Genomic DNA, 21,427 nt, shown 5'->3' with positions numbered 1-21,427 from the left:
TATTGCATAGGGATAATAAAATTATTCTTTGAGTATCTGAACTTGAATCTAACTGGGCGTTCTGCATGTCATGGGACCTCCGTACCCAGGGACTTCCCATGAGCGAGTGTTAGAACGACCCGTCCGTCAAAGACACAGAACGGGTTGTGCTGATCTCGGAGACATCACATCACGCAGTACGCTCAGTGGTAACCCCAGGTGCAAAGGCCAGGTTTTCCTAAGCTTCATAAAATGCCCTTCTCTCTGTCTTTAAAGTAGTATTTCCAGTTTAAACATGATAGGAAAATCTTCAAGCAAACTTTGGCATAAAACCTTATTAAATACAGAAAGTAGTGCCAAGGATTTAACACTGCATTCGTTTGGAATTTAGATTTAAAACATATTATTTAAAATACAATTGATGTCACTTTTGAAGTGAGTGGTGTTCAACTTTAGCAGCAGACAGGTTCCGTTTCATCTGAAAGCTTTCAGATATTTAAATAACAGTCTGCTTTTTACTTCAGCATTTTTTAATCTTTTTCCCAGGTCCAGAGAAAGGCAACAGTGGTTGCTGCTATTAGTCAACTGAACTCCTTGGAAGACGCATTCGTAACTCACATGAGGGCAGGCGGGTGGTGCGCAGAGCTCCTGAGCCTCCAGGCCTGGGGGCAGGGCTGTGCCGGCTACCGCACACCCCTCTGGAGCATCGCGAGCGCTCACACCGCCACCTGTTTGCGGAGCCCTTTGTTGTCATCCTGAGTTGGGCTGGGGTTGACTCAGCGACTTTGCGTTGTTCTCTTAGCCGGACGCCGGACTTAAGTGACATTTAACTATGAGTGAGAATTCTGTAGACTTTAAGGGCAGCTTCTGCTGAGACTTGATCCTGGGTCCAAAATTAAAATCGTGAGCATATCTGTGGCTTTCAGAGAAAAGCCGTTAGTAATCATCGTGGCAGCGGCTGAATGGCACAGCTGTGAATGAAATAGAAGGGAAGTGAACATTAAGGCTAATCAGTGTCTTTGTCCTAACGGAGCAGAAATGAATTCTTAATTTAAGCAGACTTCAAATCCCGTCATTAGGGAAACGGCTAAAATGCAGGCTTGAGTATGCTTTTTTTAAAAGTAAACTTTTAAAGAATGGGAAGAATCTAGAAACTGGGCAGACTGTTGGAGTGCCAAACTTCGTGGGCTACTACTTCCTCAGCGGAGTTCACGGAGTCCTGGGAGCAGCTGCCATGTGTCGTGCCTGAAGCCTGGGACCGCCTTGCGCTCGGGGGGTGTCACTGTGCCCGTGCAGGTAACACCAGTGACCCCTCAGGGCCCCTTTCTGTCAGGAGGAGTTTCCTGATCTCGGCCACATGGTCAGGAAACATCTACACAGGTAGACCCGGTAACTTGACCTCCAGCCTCCACCCAGTCCCCATCCTGTAAAGAGCTCATGGGTGGTGTTCCTGGGGGAGACTGATGTTGGGGGGTCTGAGCAGACCCCACATGAGCAAGGGGGAGAAAGCTCTGAGTGGAGAGGGACGTGCAAGAGGGCACAAATGTGCAGACGCCAGATGGACAGAGACAGTGAGACCCGGGAGAAAGGAGGCCCATGACCTGGTCAAGGCCTCTGTGAGCCATGATGGGCTCCAGGGTTGGAAAAGGAACAGAACAGACCCAAAGTGGGACTGACCCCGAGGGAAGACCTGGAATCTGCTGGGTGCTGTGTGGGGGCCAGGAATGGTCTTGGGGACATCAGCTGGATGTTGAAACCTACATTTAATAGTAAATCTTCCAATTCTACTCCCATTGGAGCAGAGCCTGCTGTCCCCACGATAAAAGGAAGTGACTGTCTTCTTCAGATGGAGATGAGGCTGGCTTCCATTGTCCTGCTGCTCCTGGCCGCCGCGTGTGCCCTTCAGCCCTGGGGTTGTGCCGAGGAGCCCCACGGGCGCTGCCAGAGCGGGCGTGGAGGCCCACAGACCTCCTCACATACATCCCATCTCTGCACGCTTCATAGTTTGGGGCTCTGGGTAGGTCGCATTTGGGAATGAGAGTGTCCCAGTAGTGGCTTGTGCTCCAAAGTGCAGCGTGGACATCAGGGTTCTGCAGGGGACGGGGGCAGCCACTTCATCGCTCAGTTGGGAAGGTCACGTATCCGCCCTCTCGCTGCCATGGGAAGCCATGGGGTACATCGATCAATAACATAATACATTCGTGGAAACGCTGTCAGGGGCAGGAAATGGGGGTGGAGTCCAAGCATGGTGGATTAAAGCTGCGGTTTTGTTTTCTTGGTGTTTATGAGGTAAAAACAGTATTGTAGTCCTTTCCACCAAGAAATCCAACGCTTTCTTATGAGCAATTTCCCTTTTCATATACAAAGATTGTTTTTCCTTCGACCTATTTTGAAGCCTTTTCTGTTTCTCATTATCAATTCCAGGGTAGTGTAATTGGAGGCAACTATTCTGCACCCGAAAAGAGTGATTTGTACCCGTACAAGAGGGTTTAAACACCCGGAGGTGGAAAGCAGTAGGGCTTCATAGGTCAGGTCCTTATGAAATGCAGGGTCACTCGTTGCTGCTGCCTCCAAACAGAGGTGCTCAGCTCAGACATGCCGCACACACGTGAAATCAGGCGTTGGCTCTGAAGAAGCACGATGACACAGAACCCAAAAACGCCTGCTTGTGCTCGCCCCGAGATCGTGCAGCAGCCGCGCTGGGTCACATGTCAGAAGGCACTGATGTCATCAGGTTTTGGTATCAAAGACAAATAGCTCATAAGGTGGGTTCAGTCGGAGGGGTTGTGAGCGCCCAGCCCGAAGCAGGGGGTCCCTTCAGGGGTCATGACAGCGAAGACCAAACTCATGAGATGCATTTCAGTGCGTTGTGGAGGGTTTCCAAGATGTTTACGTCCATGGCACACTTCTATTTTTGCTAAGAAAATGTGATGGAAGTTTGAACATGAGATCAGACAAAGGTCTGCCTCATTTTCCAGCACCGACTAGTCTGGCACCTCACGCTGCCCTGTTTCGGCCCCTCCTGGCCGCGGCAGGGTTAACGTGGATGGTGGGAAACCAAGACGCTGGGTCTAGGCGGCTCATCGCCCGGCGGTTCAGAAGGTCTGGGTGCAGAGCCCGCAGAGCTGCTGCCCCCCACACCCACTCACGCTTGCTGCTTGGCTGACACTTGTCTGTGTGACATCGGAGGGGCAGAGTTTCGTCCTCAGCACGGACTGGGCGGAAGAGGGACGCCTGAGGGCATGAGCCTGCATCTGGACAGGTTTGCAGGTGCCGCATCAGTGGCGCCCGCGGCCCTGGTGCTGCGTGAACGTAGCTTGTCCCGCCTCGCACGTTCAATGGCACCCGGGGAAGACTCTGGGAAGGGCGGGGGGGCCCGCACATCCCAGCGGCATGGTGGTCTGGGTGAGGTTCTGGACTGTGAGAAGGGGTACACACAGTGGCCACACTGACGCTGAAAGGGCCTGGCAGGGTGAGGCAGGACTGTGACACTGATTACACCAGCACGCACTCTGAACGTGCAGCTGTGTCTGCAAGAAGCAAAGCCAAGTGTTGTTTGGCTGCATTTGCCCTTAGCCCATATCCTTTTTTTTTTTTTTTTTGTAACCGTGAAGGTTTTCCTTAGTTGAGTTGCTTCTAGTCCTCGTTTTATCTCGGTCTGTCTGATAAACAACAGGAGCAGAGGCAAAGCATGCAGTTAATCATTCCTACCCTTAAAACTCAGGACTGACCTTCACACCGACTCACTGTCATCCGGGGAGGATGGTTCTCGAAATAATGAGATGGTCCCCGGGTCCAGATGCAGGGTGATTACACGGCAGAGCTCGCGCTCTATGTGAATGCTCGGCTTTGTGGGCTCGTGTGAGCGTTCTGTCGACGGCCTGCGTGTGCTTGGTGTGTGTGTGTTAGCTGACCTGTCGTACTTGTGAGTTCAACAACCAGCACCATGTGAACGCGTCCTTCTAAGTCATTGTGTTGGCACTTGCCCTGTCTTTGCTGTGTATATGTGTGTTTAAGGCACGGAAGACACAATCTGAAATGGAAGGTGGGTTTTTTGGGTTTATTCTGCTAATTCCATGCTTCCCCTACTAATGCAGGCTGCTTTCAAGCTGGCCACACAGACCACGTGACCATGGTCCCCATGGCAACTGTATTTAATTAGAACTGTGTATCATATTGCATTATATTTCTAAACAAATGAAAACGTAGGCATCTCTGCTTTCACATCCTACCTCATGTGGTCATCTGACTGGCCGGCACTGGACTAGACCATTCATTAGCAGGGAGACACAGCCTCAAAGTGTGCAAAGCTGCATTAGCCGTGCGGAGACGGGCCATGGTCATATCACACTAAATAATTTTAATAGGCTGTCTTGTAAAATACTTAGCCCAGTTCAGACCTTTATTATTCATATATAAAAGTTTATATCACTTTTAAGAGCAATGGCTGGAGGTCCCCTAAAATGAAATTCTACTGCAGATTTGCGTGAGAGGTCGGCGAGCATCTCCCATTGCCGACCTTTCTTAGCGTCCTGTAAAGATACAGAAAATGCCAATTTGCTGGATTGAAGATGGAGATAGCCTACGTGGGTTTGATCGCAATGCCCTAGAATGACTCCTTTTGCAGACTATAGCGTGGCTAACCATATTTACTATTACTGGTAGGAAGTAAATGTGGAATATTTGCCTCAAAACTCATTCATGAATATTGAAAGCCTGCGTAAATGCACATGGAAAGTTACGTTTATGGAATATGTGCCAAAATGATGACGTATGTATTATATACATGATGTATTTCCAGAAGAGTCCTTACCTAAAGCTGCCTACCCCCATGGGGACACCAGCTGTCTACACCTCTCACTTCTGATTCCGTGTGGGGTTGAGGACCCCGGGGCCACACAGGTGGAACCCAGGGCAGCCGACAGAGGCGGGCAGGGACCGCCAGGCTTGTCTAACCCAGCTCCGTGGGGGGCAGCTGGGTAAAGAATGCAGCTCTCTGCATCTCTCTGGCCTCTGCCTCCCCCTCTGGGAAGGGCAGGCCCATGCTAGATGATCCCCCAAGACCTCTCACCCTTACATGATGACGTCCCTTTAAGAGCATCGTGTCTGCATTTGCGATACATGCAAGTGAGCAATTGAAAATCAGTGCTAGTGACGTGAACCCAAAGTGTTCTCCCAACGGAAGGAAACAAAATTCTTGTTTGGGAAGAACCTCACCTAAGATTAACTAATATTAAGCATTAACGTGGCAACTGCAAGCTTTCAATATTGGTGAAGGAGGCCTCAGTCTAGAACGTTCTGGACAAGAGGGGAAGCATCATCCTGGGCAGCGCAGCACTCATGGGGGATTCCGGTAGTGGGACATGGCCATGGGATGCAGAGCATGGCCAACTCTGCAGACAAAGTCTCATAAATCTGTGTAGAGCTCAGCTTGATTATTATTGATTATTGATTAACCCTGAGGTAGAGCTGAGAATTGCGGACATGCTGCCCGAGTTGGCGCCTGCACGCAGCTCTGAGCCGTGGCCTTTGAGCAACTATGAAGAGTCTCTGGTGTTTGGGCATCTGGGTGAAGAGTGTTGGAGATGCACTGAGCTAACGGCTGTCTACCCCTGAACGTACTAAAGAATGACTCTGTTTCTCTCTTGCAGAGGAAGAGGGCGGGGACCTGGTCCAGCCGGGCATCAGCTTTCCGGGGCCAGCAGAGGAGGAACTAGGTAGAGTACGCACCTCAGCCCTGGTCACGCCAGAGGTTAGACACAGCCGGGCACGCCCTGGGCCGGGCGACTCTGCGCTCAGAGACGGGATCCCTCCCCCCAAAGTGGTTGAAGCATGTGTGTGACTTCGGCATGCCCTAATTTAAAGAACTGAATGAGATGTGGTGAACGTTTTAAATAATTTGTAAAGCATATAGAAGCTATAGGTGAGAACACGTTTGCTCCAGATCGTTGCAGACTAATTACTAAGACAGGTAATGATTACGAATAATGATGAAAGCAGTTAGTAGCATAAACGATGCACGTGTGAAATGGCACCTCTCTCCCTTGCTCCTTCATGACTCAAACTTCCTCTGAGTATATCCAAGGAAGGGAAGAAGTCTTCATTCACGGTGTTTTACATGGCTTTTCACCTGCCATAGAGCGCTGATTGCTGCAGGCCAGCCCGGCGTGCACTGGCGTCTGGGTGCCGAGTACAAGCCTGTGCTTTCCCGCAAGGGCGCTCCAAATTACTGTCATGGCACATTTTCCCCGGTGCTGGTTAGAGTCATGTGGAAATTTCAGTTTTATACCATCACAGATGCAATAAACCTAGTGCCACCTTTGGCCGTGGTCACTTGACGTGGATCACAGCTACGTGAAAAGGAGCCAGTGTTTCTGTAAGACATGTGAGCCAACAGTAAGTGAGAAAATATCCCCCACCTGTGGCTCCGAGGTCTTGGCCTCCCATCTACCATGGCTGTCGCCAGCCTGAAAGATCGCCAGCTCCTCTCCCAGGTCACTGATGACCCTGTGCTGTCATAGCACTCAGGGCTGAATTATGGATCAAAAGGATGATTCCTATTTGAATTTGAATTTTTCTTAATTGATTTCAGACAATCAGCCAATGAATCTGTTGCCCATTTGATTGGCTTAAAGAATAATATTGTAAATGGAGGGAGTCCATTTTTATAAAACTGATTTCTTGTAAAGAAAAAGAAGGGCAAAAAAATTTGTTTTCTGTTAACTTATGAACATAGGTATATTTCTAAAAGAATAACAGCTCAGTTTGCACTGTGATGGAGCCCAAAATGCACTTCTAACTTGCCCTCCTAAACGAGCCTTTCTTTACTCAGAAATATGCAAACTGAACCCTCCTCACTTCTTACTAGAAAGCTGTCCCGGCTTTCTCATTTGAATTCTCTTCCACTCTGGTGACAGTCACTAGCAAGCAGGTCTAGAGAGGCTCCCAGGGAGTACACGATTCATTCGACTTTTTATCCACAGTCCCCCGGGACTTTGGAGGTAGGTCACCTGCATCATGCACTGTGAACAGTTTTGATGTCATCATTGTGTCTATGGTGCCCATTCTTTCCTGCAAGAGTCTCTTAGAAGGGGGGGAGGCGTGCCCAAACAGACGAAATGAAGAGTGTGTGTCTTCAAGCCATGTTTTTGTGGCCAGCGGGGGATTCAAGGCTGACACGTCCACTGTCTGGGGGGATCACAGGGAGAGCCAGGGCCGGGCGGTGTCCACCTCGGGCAAGATAGGTGCCCCTTCTCAGCTGGCATGCAGCACCCTGGGTGTTAACAGGGGTCAGCACCATGGGAAGGGCACAGATAACCGAGCAGTGGCACAAAACTAAACACGAGGTTGTGGGAATCACACTGGAAACACAGGTCCTACCCAAGTTCTTACTGCCGAGTCCTGGACTCAGAGTTTAAATTTGTGCCACAGTCACATGAGCTGAGTGTGGGCAGATAGGTACAGGGGGTTGAAGGGGTCCACGCATCTCGCTGGCAACATCGCGGACCCGCAGCCTGAGTTGGTGCCTGCACAGGGCCACTTCCCGGGGCTGTGTTCACAGAGAGGGTGCCCGTGTGGAGGGGACAGGCTGGAGTGCACAGACAGAAAGTATTCTTTGTATTTGGTAAAATACGCACAACGTAAAGTTGACCATTTTGGCCATTTTTAAGTGTACATTCAGGGGATGGAATGCGTTCACGTTGTTAAGTAACTGTCACCACCCCCACCCCCAGGACTCTCCAGCTTCCCCAACAGACCCTGTGCACCCATGAGCCAGTAGCTCCCCTCCCCCACCGCGGTGACCAGCATCCTGCTCTCTGCTGCTCTGGGTGTGACCGTCTTAGGCTCCCGCTCTGAGTGGGCTCCCACAGTAGTGGTTCTTCTGTGACCGGCTTTTCTTGTCACCCATGTCGTAGCAAATGACAGTCTTGCTCCTTCTCAAGGCTGCGTGACATTCCACCGTACGGACAGACCACATCCAGCTTATCTGTTCATCCATAACGGATACTCGGGTTGCCTCCACCTCCAGTCTCAGAGAAATAATGACGCTGGATGTACAAAACCTCTTCAGGACCTTGCACTTACCTTTGGGGGATGCACCCAGGAGTAGAATTGCCGAATCATATGGTAATTCTACTCTCAACTTTGTTTTGAGGAACCTGCGTACTGTTTAGGGACAGAAAGTGTTTGGTGAGATGTTTCTACAATCTGGCCGTGAGGGGATGGTGATTCCTAGAATGTCAAGGGACAGTCAGATTGTGGAGGTCAGAAAGAAAGAAGAGGACTGGGGACGTTGGCCATAAGGAGCTCTCAGACACATGTCTGGTTTCCCAGCAGGAGGAGGGGAGTGGGCAGGTGTCGTGTGGACGGTGGCGGGAAGGTGTGTTAGGACCCAGGTTGCCTGGGGTCACGGACGTGCGTATGGTTCCAGTGATCATGTTCAGCACATTGCCCGGGACAGTGGGTCTCAACCGTGGTTGTCACCAGCCAGTGCCACCAGGGGAAGTATCACAAATACTGAGACCTGGTTCCCATGCCTACACGTGCTGATGCGAGGCTGCCTCTCGTGTTTGCTGTGTGTGTGCCCCGCATGTGCCCCTAGGGTGGAGAAAACTGACGTGAAGGGCACGGGCAGATACTTGACAAGAGGTCGAATGGGAGACGGGACCAGGAGGGGGGATGGGAGCGCCGGCGGGAGGGGACAAGTTCTGCGTGGTGTTCCCAGGGCTGTAATAACTAGTCAGGAGCAAACACCACACTTCTGGACTTGGCTCTGTTTTGTGAATGGAATCTGCCCGTGTCCTGCTCTGTAAATTGAGGGGCTGTGCTGGATGGGGTTCCACCGGCCCTCCTGTCTTAAATGCTCAGCTCTCCGAGTCCACTTGGCAGGGCCCTCAGGGCTGTGCTCGTGGGAGGAGTGTCCTGTCTGTGGCCAGTACGGGCTGTGTCCATCCGCATAGCAGCCAGGCGACCTTTGCTCTTCTCCCTTCAAAACTCCCGTCCTTTTCTCCCCCCATGGCCTCAGTCTCTCAGAGCTCTGAGGAAAGGAGGGCGGCACTGGCTGAAAGACCAAAAACTGTCTTTAGTGACAGAGAATTTAGGAAAGGAATAGGAGTATCACCCCCCGTGCTCACGCCGCGACCCATTACAGGTGTAGTTCAGGGTGCGTGCTCTGAAGCTCACATATTATCAGGTATGGAAATAATTGTATGAGGAGGAACGTGCCATGGAAAATAGGAAGATAAGGAAGGCTTCTTTAAAATTAATCTGAAGTCAATGATAAAAGTGAATTAATTTAGCACATTCACAATGGCTACAATAGAAGAGAAAAGCCCACTTTTTCCAAGGGAAACGTCTGAGGGAAGACCTTTGGACCCAGAAATTAAATTGCTACGCCAGCAAGTTTGTGACACTGGCCCGTGATAGGAGCTGTCTGTCTACGAATGCCTTTTCTTCATTCTCTCCAGCGTGATATTTAAATCAGCTGCAAAGAGTTGGCAGTTTATAAGTATTTATGAGGACTGTAATGTGGACCCTAATTTTGCACTGGTCAATCAACTGCAAAGCAGAACTTTTTCACAGGGCAGATTCAAATACCAAAGAATAGGAGGTACATACTGTAGGAGACGCAGCACGGAGAAAGTGGGTGAACTATGCATACTGTAAAAGGCGCTTGAACACTAGAGTGATGATGCCCAGCACACAGAGCCTTCCGTGGGGCGGGCGCGTGTGCTGTGGATGTGTTCTCATTCAGTGGACACCCCCGGGCCCCGATCATGTCTGCACGGCGTAGGAACTAGCATACAAAACTTACTTTAAAAGAGCCCCCTCTCTACAGGTTGGTATTTTGCATCCTTTTATAAACACCCTGGCCATCTTGTAGACGGGTACCTTTGTAACTTGATGGGCGTCCCCATTTATTTCCTCAAGAAACTTCTAGAAATGGTGCTACGTTTCTGTTAAGACAGCAACAGTGTGTTCACAGCTGCACCCTGAGCATCTGGAGCCCTCTCTCCAACACTCCCCACCCTCCCTGTGTCCTCCCCAGGCGCAGGGACATCCAGGCTTCCTCCCAGCTGCCCGTGGGAACCCGGAGGCTACGGGGCCACACTGCCTCCCCGTGTGTGACCTCAGCAGTCACTGTCACATGTGCAGAAGAAGCAGAAAAGGTTACATGTCAGTGAAGGGAGCAGCCCCAAAGAGAAATTTTATGTGACCGTTTCATGTTAAAACTTTATTGCTATACAAACAAATCAAAATTAGTTTTAACGTTACTGATATTTATTATTTGTGGAAATTAGGATATTAGGAATTTGATTCTAAATTTCTGGAATGCATTTCCTAGCTTTCCCCCTAAATATCCATTTTTAACTTGCACAATTTCTGAGCTTTTAGGATTTTTCCCTGGGTTGGTTTCCTTCCTCAGACAGGGCATCTGTACTGATTTGCGCATGTCTCCCTGCATGCACGCCTCTGTCCTGGTCTGTTCGGCTGCTGTGACAGATGACCACACACTGGGTGGCTTGTGAACAATAGTATTCATTTCTCACAGCTCTGGAGGCTGAGGTCTGAGATCAGGGTGTCGGCGATTTGGTGTCTGGTGAGGCTCCTTCCAGGGTTCAGGGACTCCGTCTTCCCATGTCTCTGCACGGCGGGATGCAGGGGCTCTCTGGAGTTCCCCACGACCTAATCACCTCCCCGAGGCCCCCCTCCTACTGCCATCACCTTGGGCATAGGGTTCCACCTGTAACTTGTGGGGAACACAGACATTCAGACCATAGCAGCCTTCATTCAAGGGACACTCGTTCAGCATTTGCTGCTGCGTGGGACACACTCACCCAAGGGACCCACAGGCTCCCCGACTTAACGAGCTCCACGGGGTGGAGAAGTGAGAGACGGACACACAAACAAAGATGCTGTGTAGACAAGAGAGACAGGGACAGTGTTCTCTAGAAATCCAGACAAAAATCAGATCAGTGCAGACCAAGGAGCCAGAGGCCATGGTGATGTACGTGGAAAGGCTCAGGCTAGAGAGAGGAGCCCGCTCTGCAGAGAGAGGTAGTAGCGCGAGTCCCGAGCGCGGCGCCCTGCGTGGGGCAGGGCTGGGACAGCCGCGAGCCTGCGAGACAGCCCACCTGGCGTGGAATGCGGCGTCCGCCTCCTGCGCTCCTGACCCTGACTTGAATCCTGACAGCAGCCCTCAGCACATAAATAGTGTCAGTGTTCATGCAGGGACATTAAAGAGCTCATGTTCAGAAGAAACGCGCCCTGGTTACGGAACCACACGCTGTCCTGTGTGGGCAGGCTCCTTCTGGAAGGTGAGAGGCAGTGAGACGCAGCTGTACAGTTGTGCGGTCATCTCGCCCCACAGAGGCACGCGGGACTCGGCAGGTGCGCCGTCCCAGCTCTTAACGACTCAGAGGGCCTGCAGGGCACAACGCGCACAGAGCCTCTGAGGAGATGCGTGAGGCGGGCACTCCCGCAGGGGCAGCCGCGGAGCGCCCATGAGTTCAAAGAAGCCAGCACTAACACGCGTGATGGGCAGGATCCACAGGGTGTGGCTGCACAGGACACTCATGAAGTAGAGTCTGAAGGGGTAGAAGGACCAAGGAGGATGCGGGAGAAGGATATTTCAAGGTGATGCTCATTTGCTGGTTTCTGTTCCACTGGCCCCGTCTCGGACTGTTCGCACTGGGGCACGTGACTCTGCGGGGGGGCCCACTGGGTCAGGGCATCTCGGCCTCTGCACAGGAGATGCCACGCACGTCCCCCAGGCCCCAGTGCATGGCCATCGAAGATGCTTTCTACACCTGTCGCCAGGTGTCCCCTCGGGGCAAAGCCGTCCTCAATAGGAACCACTGTTGCAGACCCCACCCCTGCCCTGCACGGAAATTGGGGGTTTCTGTAGAAAAGTACACAGAAAGCAAGAAGACACGGAATTCACAAGATTCTATTTTAGCTTTGAAATCATGAAGAAAAAAAAAGAGTACTCATCACAAAGTAGCTAGATGAGCTCCTGAGTAAGATAAGCATCAAACATGAGACCAGCGGCAGAAGTTAAATCGCTGGGCTTTGGCCTTGTGGTGGCAGCAGGACGCATAGTGGCGGCCAGGGATGCAAGGGAGGAAACGCGGCTTCTGATGTGGGGGGACGCCAGGGGAGGGTGCCAGCCGCAGGTATGGACGCAGACCAGTAAGGAGAGCAGCACCTCTTGGGGGGCGAGCAGATCCCCCTCGCTCCCCACAGGAGCCTCATTGCCGGAGACACAGCCAGACACATGGGGTCTCCTCTTGAGAGGTCCAGGCCCCCACCTGCCACCCAGAGGCTCTCGGGTCTCTTCAGCGGGCCTGCCCACAGAAAATCCGTAAGGGAAGCAAGCCAGTTCCGTACATGTATTTGCACGTACACACACGTGCACACACACACGTACACATGCACACACACACGTACACATGCACGGACTTGCAAATTCAAGCCTTCAGTTCACCTTTCAGAGCTGTGCCTTTTGAAATAACACTTTTCTAGGCTGGCAACTTCTAAAATAAACGCGTGATGCTTTTGCAGTAAGTGAGGGGGTCTTGGGTGGAAATGGATCAGGAGGGAAGTAGACAAGGTGGCAGACGTGTTGTTTAATATGGAAGACTCGTATTTAATATGGCGGCTTGTCGCGTCGACCTGTCCCTAATTCAGTAAGAGATTTTATTTCATTTCCTGTTTCTGCTCATTTATACGGACATGACACTGATTTTTAAACTGTGGGTTGCACCGATGGGCCATGAGTTCAAGTCTACCAGAAATTTTTAAGTGAAAAAGACTAAAAGGAACAGAAAGGTATCAAATGTGTAGAATGGGAAATACAAAGTACATCTCATGTAACGAGGACAAATAGCATTTGAGGAAACTGTGTGTGTGTGTGTGTGTGTGTGTGTGTGTGTATTAGGTTCCAGCTCCAAATGAATTTTGTTTTGTGGAACAAAGTTCGGAAGCCACTGAGAGACTATCTTGCAGAAACCGGGGTGGTAGAAAGGGAGGAAGTTACTCTTGTGCTTCGTGCAGCATTTGGGAATGGGAGGGAGTGTGGGTAGGGGTCCCAGAGTAGGGATCACCATTGCTCATCACGACAGGTGCGCTCCTGATGACCCCAGTGCCTGCTTGGGAACCAGGGCAGTCCGCCTGATTTCCCTGTGACTCTGATTCCTTTAATATTTGTTTGTTCATTTTAAAGAAAAGAGTTGGTTAATAAACTACTTCCTACCTCATACATAGGATTATGAAGAAGATTAAATCTGATCATATAAGACCTTAGCAAGATTTATCACAGTGAGTGTTGGACAAATGTTCGCTTTTACCACAGTTACGGTTACTAGAAGTTCCTTGCTATTAAACTAACCCAGGTATCAGAGATTGAGTTTCGGAAATCTGTGGGAATGAGAGTGTAGAGAACGCGTACGGGGAAGATGGGCATGGCGCACCCGGACAGGCGCCTGGCTTTCCTTCCCGTCATTCTGGAACATGATTTCCGTGATGATTAAATTCATTTGCAAATTTCAGTCCCTGGAAACATGGACTGCCGGGATTGTTTTTAAGATTCTGAAGGTGTTGTGTGTGTGAGAGTTTCCCTTCTTCAAGTGCACGTGACTTGTAAGCATGCTCGTGTGCAAATGTGCCTGGCGACCGAGTAGAAGGAGCCCATAGGAGGTGTCCATCATTGGGTTGGAGAATTAGGTAGAACCGGGGTGGGCTGGCCTGGAGGACGGTGGAATCCTGCTGATTTGTGGGGACGCTGGCCTGTGCTGGGGCAGCATGGCTTGTGGGATGGAGGAAGGGAAAGGTCGGCTGTCAGGGGAGGAAGCCAGGATTATCTGACCAAATGTGAGGCAGCTGGGGAACTTCGCAGTTTGTGAAAAATGAAAAGTAGCAGCTGCACTGAGGTTAGGGGACATTTTACTGATCCTCGATGGTGGTTCCACTCCAGCTTTATGGATGGCTTTGGGAACAAGGAGGTACCAGCTGCTTGGCAGGACACGCGACAGAGAGAATGCAGGAGGAGGAGGAGTGGAAGGGACCACCTCCCTGCTTTCTTCCTGACACCTCGGTGGACAGGGTCAGTCCCATGGCCAACCTGTCTGGTTGGCTGTCTCTGTGCAGGTGAGGGAGCAGAAGCTCAGACATTTCTCAGAGCTAGTAGCCACTCTGTCTGAACCAAGCCACACCTGGCGGGATCATTCTATAGCTCAGACCCCCTCCCCAAGCAGGACACCATGTGTCACAGACCATGTGTCTGGTCCAAGTATACCTGACTCATGCACAAAAGGCTTACCGTGCACTTGACACCCGAGATGGAATCAAGGGTCATGTAAATAATAAGGAATTGCATGTAGAATAAACATATAGCTAACGTCATGTGAGAACTACGTATGTTTATTTGCTTCATTGGCCTGCCCACCTTTCTTTCATTAAGGTTTTTATTTTAATTCCACTATAGTTAACACACAGTGATGTTAGTTTCAGGTGTACAATACAGTGATCCAGCACTTCCATACATCACCTGGTGCTCATCGCAACAGGTGCCCTCCTTCATCCTCATCACCTGTTTCCCCTCTCCCCCCTCCCACCACCTCCCCTTTGGTGACCATCAGTGCATTCTCTAGGGTTAAGAGTCTGTTTCTTGGTTTGCCTCCCTGGTTTTTTCCCCTTTGATTGTTTGTTTTGTTTCATAAATTCCACATATCAGGGAGGGGATATGATATTTGTTTTTCTCTGACTGACTTATTTCACTTAGCATAATACACTCTAGGTCCATCCATGTCCATGTTGTTGCAAATGGCAAGATTTCGTTTTTTGATGGCTGCATAATATTCCATTGTGTATATGAACCACCTCTTCTTTATCCATTCATCAGTTGATAAACACTTGGGCTGTCTCCATAGTTTGGCTATTGCTGATAATGCTGCCATAAACATCAGGGTACATGTACCCCTTCAAATCTGTATTTTTTTATCATTTGTGTAAATACCTAGTAGTGCAATTGCTCGGTCATAGGGTAGCTCCATTTTTAACGTCTTGAGGAACCTCCATACTGTTTTTCAGAGTGGCTGCACCAGCTTGCATTCCCACCAACCATGTAAGAGTGCTCCCCTTTCTCCACATACTCGCCAACATCTGTCGTTTCCTGACTTGTTAATTTTAGCCATTCTGACTGTTGTGAGGTGGTTGGTATCTCATTGTGGTTTTGATTTGTATTTCTCTGATGCTAAGTGATGTCGAGCATGTTTTCATGTGTCTCTTGACCATCTGGATGTCTTCTTTGGAGACCTGCACACCTTTCTGATCGTAGCAATGGGACTTCTCCTCTTTATGTGTAGAATGCTCCTGGATTTGTTCCCTCCCATCAGTCAGCAGCTGTCCCCCCAGGTCACTGGTTAATTCAGCACACATCGTCCTCAGGTATAAACATCCCCATCATCACCACAGTGTGGAGCTGAAACATACGTTTCCGTAGTGGGTGCAGGCCTTCCATGGGAATGATGGTCCATGGGCACAACAGTCAGTGTGTTCTATGAGCAAAGTGGAACCTCAAAATCTGTTTAGTAGTTCAGAAGCAATATGCTCCCAATCTTATTGGAGTAGAATAAAAAGCATGCATATTTCAAATCATAAACTTGGTATAAAATGAATGCTAGCTTTAATTAGCATTAAACATTAACTAACAATATTGTAGGAGGCTCCCTTGCATCAGGGCCCCTCACACCTATTTGGCGTCAGCCCACGCAGGCAGGGCAGCGGTCTCAGACCTACTCAGCCCATGGTCCCCAGGCTCCCGCAGGAAAAGCACTGGGTCCAGAGACTCCAGGAGAACTCATTACACCCATAGCACATAGCCTGTTGCTCTCAAACAGACTCCAAACACGTAGTTACATTAGAGGAGAAGAGTATGAGCTTGTGCGCGCGCACACACACACACACACACACACACACACACGTTTTTAGAGTTGAGAGAGAGAGAGAGAGCATGTGAGCGGGTGAGGGGCAGAGGGAGAGGGAGAGAGTATCTCCAGCAGCCTCCCCACTGATCGTGGAGCCTGACATCAGGCTCAATCCTGTGACCCTGAGATCATAACCTGAGCCGAAACCAAGGGTCAGGCACTCAACCAACTGAGCCACCCTGGTGCCCCTATACACAAAAATTTTAAATCAAGTAACACCCTACAAACTTAAAACTAACCCTGGAATTGTATTATACTCACCCTTAAAATAAAATCAAAGTTATTTATTTTACATAATTTTCTAAGCAGAAAGAACATCACCAGTTATATTAAATGTCACCGTTCCCACAAGTTGTGATGAATCAGAAGAGGTATTAGGTCTTGAGGTGAAAGTGTGAGTGGACAGTGATTCCCTCTTAAACCTTAGTGCCTTGATACTTCAAAGTCTGGTATGTGAAAACGGGAGCTCTGAAGCCCATGGGTTCCACATGTGGCCTGGTACATACTCGTCAGAAAAGCCAACCACTCACGACAGGCAAATGTGATGACAGAACACCACCACTGTGGGTCAGTGATGATGAACAGCTCACGTGGCTGGCGGTCTAGTCCAGCAATTCTCCTAGCTGACGGTTCTGGAAACCCAGCTGATGACAGACGCACGTGGACACCAGCCACCATGTCCCCAGCTCTCACCCCGTTTACTCTCTGATCTGAAGACTAGTTAGAAGATTGTGTCGATGTCACGAGCGTTTTAAGACAAGTGGTAATCCAAGTTTCTCAATGGCTCCCGGTGATGGGGATGCTGGCCTGGGACGTGGCATGTGGCCATGCTGTCCTTGCAAAGAATGTGGGGCATCTCGGGGGTCCCTGTGGGCCAGGCCCAGCCTGTGGGGAGTCATGATGGACATGCAGGCCTCTGCATTTCCAGCCACCAGCCGTGGCAGGATGGAGAGCCACATAAACACACTCTGTTGTCACGGGGGCTATTTGCCGCCATCTGTCTGCACACCAGCTCCTCGTAATTAGGCACATGCCAGCCTCCAAGAAGCTGTGGGAGCCCCCATGGGTGCTAGCCTTCCTCACTTGGAGATCCCGAACCGCACCAGGAGGGGCGCTTTATAACAAATAGTCATAGATCCAGAAGAAGTCGCACTCCCGAGATCCCATGGAAATAAATCTGGCACAAGGTCTCATGCTGCAGACATGACCGTAGGGCTCAAGGATCTATTATTCCTTTGTTCGTCCGTCCATCCAACCATCCATCCTTCCATCTTTCCATCCATCCATCCATCCATCCATCCATCCATCCATCCATGCGTTTGCTCATTCACGTATTTATTGAAGTCACGCTATGCACAAAACACTATTTAGATATTGAACCAAAGAATGCAAATAACTGTACATATCCTCTCAAAATCCTTTCAAAATGGTTCTCTTAGGCCACGCAAAGCATTTAGATTTGCTTTAACTAACACTCATCAGAGCATCTCCTCGCAGAGCAGAGCCAGACAGGCATTGCTACGCACACGCACGGCCGTGCAAACAGCCCCGGAGAAGCGAGACCCAGCGCCTAATTAGACAGCGAGGACGGGGGAGGGAGGCATTGGGAGTGACAGAGTGTCCGCAGAGAGTCTGAAACGAGATGCTCTCTCCAGCACAAATGTCCTCTCCTTGCCTGATTGTACATTCAACCCTCCTGTTTTTTGTTTCTTACGCCAGTCTTCCCGGAAGGCCACCTACAGCCTACAAAGTGAGGTTAATTCTGAGCAGCCCAGGTGTTTTTAAATATCACGTATGAGCCTTTTGCGTTCCGTTACTCCTAGCACAGAATCTCAAGTGCAGCTTAAACTCCATTTTTAAAACTCAGTGGAATCTTACGAAATGCGGTCTGGTTGCAGCCGTATCAAGACAGCAGTGTGAAATAACTTGTGGTCTTTGGGAGAACGTAACAGGACATCATATGAAAGCATTAATATTTAAGTAAATGCTAGGAATGGGGGGCGGGTGGGGACGTGCCTGGAATGTGCACCCGCCGCCTCACGGGCATGTCTGCTGTTCCAGGCCCTGTTTGGAGCCCTTCCCCATCCTGACTGGTTGAATTCGTCCTCTCTATAGCACTGTGGTAACTGGTGTTTCAAAGGTGGGGAATGGAGGCATGGCGTGAATCGAGCAGAGAGGTCAAGCGAGGGTAGATGCCGAAGGCCTCGGAGAGGGCAGGTGTCGTGCGTGTGTGTGGGGACCGTGACTCGCCGGAGACACTGACGTCTGTGGCGCATGGTGCCTTCCCTCCATTTACCGTGATGGACACCCTCTGATAAGAGCGTCCAGTGCAGGTGATTTCCGAGTGGAGCAGGGAGAGCCCACGTCTCCCTCCAGGTAGACAGGGCACGGCGGGCAGCACACAGCAGTGCACACACCGACCTCCTGGGGCCTTGGAGGGACAGCCACGGATGCGTGCAAGCAGCAGAGCCCCAGCGGGGAGCAGCACAGGGAGGGGGTGGGCAGAGCAGCCGAGCACCACCCGACGGCAGCCAGGAACATGGCCCGCAAGGAGCCCCTTCATGGGCCTCAGGAGCCAAGATGGGTCCGGAGCAGGTCTAAAGATTGCTGCCAGAGGAGGGGACCCTGATGGAGCATGTTCCCGACCCAGAGCGCCAAGGACGAGTGTCTCAGAAGTGACGGAGGCACCTGTGAGTCCCCCTAGGGGTCTCTGTCTTGTTGCAAGGGGAAGGGAGGGCCCCCAGGTGTCCCCACGCAGTCACCCCAAGAATGGGAGCAGGGATGTGGTATACTTTCCAGCAACAGAATCCAGCAGCACGTTGGGGCCCGGCCACCCAGGACAGGCCATTGGGCTTGTCCGTGTAGTCCACCAAAATTCCTCCGATGAGCGCAGAGCCCCTCCAGCCAAGAGTTGATGGTGGATCTGTTTTGTGCTCTTTGCTAGAAGAGGAGGTCTCACGCGCTCGCACACAAAGAAGACCCTGACGTACCTCCCCATCCCCGTGGCTGAGTACTGGGCTTCATGGCACAGCAGAGCCATTGCACGGGGTTGCCACATTTTAAGAAGAGGAACTTCGAGGCTTATCAGGTCTGGTCCTCGTTTGCAGACTGAAGAAGGTGAGCCCCGGCCTGGCAAGCTACAGTGGCTGGAGCAGGCACCCCAGGTGACCAGGTGACCGCAGCCCCATCTGCAGTCAGGAGCAGGAGTGCTTCTTCCTGTTTGGAGCGAGGGGAACACTGGCTGCTGGTTGGTGCTCCCCTCCCAGGGTCTCAGCTGCCCGGAACAACCAGTTCTCCCACCTCCAGACCGAATGGTGGCATCCAGGACAGTGCTACTGACCACATGCAGCCCTGGTATGACTGACCAAGAAACTGTCTATTGATGAAAAGTTGAGCTTGAACCACCCCATGTGGCCCAAGGACAGAGAGGGCACCACAAGGGGAATGGGAGCCATGGCGAGGACACAGAAGGAGCTCACGGGGCAGCTGCCACACCATGGAGGGCGAAAGGGGGTTCCTAAGGGAACAAGGCCACCAGAGCATACACATGCCTGGATAAATGCAGCTGAGCTGAGAGCGCAGCCCCGCAGTGGACGTCTTGATGCTGACCTGCAGGACGAGGGCTGGGGCGGGGGGTGGGGAGGGCAGAAGGGCTGCTGGGACCCCCACCTCAGAGGGCTACCTGCTGGAGCTAGGCCACTGTCAGTGGCTGGGGAGGGCAAGGACTTGGGAAGAGAGGTACAGACAGTGTGGAGAAGCACAGGGGGTGCCCACAGGATTGCTCCCCTGGACCTCTCACACTGTCCCCCCAGGGGAACGGGCTGCCTCAGTCAGGGTGTCATGACCACCCAGGAGGGCGACCCTGGAGCACCCGAGTCTGTCCCGTGGACGGGGCAGGGCCTCTGTGTGTGTCCCCAAGAGCATGTCTCGACGTCAGGGCAGCAGGCCTGCCCAGAGAAGGACTCCCAGCCAACAGCGCGTGCACCCATGGTTCACACAGAACACAAGCCCGGCAGCTTGATGCCCCGCCACGCCTCCAGTGTCTCGTGTCCCACATGCTGTTCTTTAAACCAGGGAGCAAACAGAAGAAGGGAAGGTAGGTTTTACTTTGTGGCCCAGGATTCCGGCTTCACTAGAAGGAAGATCAGGCTGTCAATGCCGAGAGATGTTTCTACAGGAGAAGCGATCCCCTGCTCTCGGGGTCACACCCCACCTTGCACAGACTACCATCGCCGGCTGCCCGTGGGGACGGGCTGCCACGGAAGCCCACGAGCTTGTGCGTGTCTTCCACACACACAGGGTGCCGGAGCTGTTGTTTCCTGGTGCCTTCTGGAAGATGCAAGGTGTTCAGGTATTCTGGAAGAGGCACATGTTTGGGAATTCTGGGAGACACAATGTTCGGGAATTCTGGAAGAGACACTGTGTTGAGGAATTTGGGAAGACACACAATGTTCGGGAATTCTGGAAGAGACACCGTGTTGAGGAATTTGGGAAGACACACAGTTTGGGAATTCTGGAAGAGGCATGGTGTTAGGGAATTCTGGAAGACACGTGGTGTTCAGGTATTCTGGAAGAGGCATATGTTTGGGAATTCTGGAAGAGGCACATGTTCGGAAATTCTGGAAGGCACAATGTTCAGGAATTCTGGAAGAGGCTGAGGGGGTGAGGACTGCATGTGTCCATCAGACGGCTATGACAGAGACAGAGTGCCACAGACAGGGGCTTCTAGGCAGCAGACACTTACTTCTCCTGGTTCTGGAGGCTGGACATCTGATGAGGCCTCTGCCTGGTTCCTGGACAGTGTCTTCTCACTGTATCTTGGCCCAAAGGAGGGACTGAGGCTCCCTGGGTCTCTTGACAAGGGCACTGATCCCATCCTGGGGACTCTACCCTCATGAGTTCATCTCTTCCTCAAGGCCCAGCTCCTGACGCCATCACACCAGGGGTGAGATTTCACATGTGACTCTGGGAACACACACAGGGTCCGTAGCGGGAGGCAAGGGAGAAGCCTCTGTGGGGTTTGGAGGTTAGGAGAGAGAACAGGAAGGGGATGTTGGGACGTCCCAACCTTGGCCATGAGGGCAGAAAGCCAGTGAGGACACCCACAGTGGACCCAAGGCCACGGCGATGGGGCAGGGGAGCAGAGGAGGCTGCAGCCCCCTCCCCAGCCACATAAGCCTACCCACCTGATGTTCGGGAGCCTCACCACACCCCGCTGTCCAGCCACTGGTCCCCACCACATGCAGCATGCACACCGCTCCTCTCCCGCCTGGCCTGTGCCGTCTTGCAGGGGAGGTGAAAGCCCCAGCTGCCCTTTGCAAAGGTGCTGAGGAGATCTGATCGGCCCCTCCTCGTCCTCATGCAAACGCACACCTGCTGAAGCAACCCGGCCCAGGGCAGGTGCTGCTGCACCTCGGGGCAGGGCCATCCTGACGCGCAGCCCGCCCAGCCGTCACGCTGGG

The 21,427-nt window shown here is 51.6% G+C and overlaps 1 protein-coding gene across 1 annotated transcript in view; it reads left to right on the top strand.

The window, feature by feature from the left end:
- The window catches only part of DLGAP2 (DLG associated protein 2), a 509,882-nt gene that overhangs the window by 338,202 nt on the left and 150,253 nt on the right, over positions 1-21,427 (top strand). Inside the window, exon 3 of the mRNA XM_026508509.4 lies at positions 5,631-5,696. Within this exon, the coding sequence (XP_026364294.3) occupies positions 5,631-5,696 (66 nt within the window). The remainder of the gene's footprint in view (positions 1-5,630; positions 5,697-21,427) is intronic.

The sequence above is a fragment of the Ursus arctos genome, unplaced genomic scaffold, assembly GCF_023065955.2.
Source record: "Ursus arctos isolate Adak ecotype North America unplaced genomic scaffold, UrsArc2.0 scaffold_27, whole genome shotgun sequence".
Classification (NCBI taxonomy): Eukaryota; Metazoa; Chordata; class Mammalia; order Carnivora; family Ursidae; genus Ursus; species Ursus arctos.
This window is presented reverse-complemented; position numbering and strand designations above follow the sequence as displayed.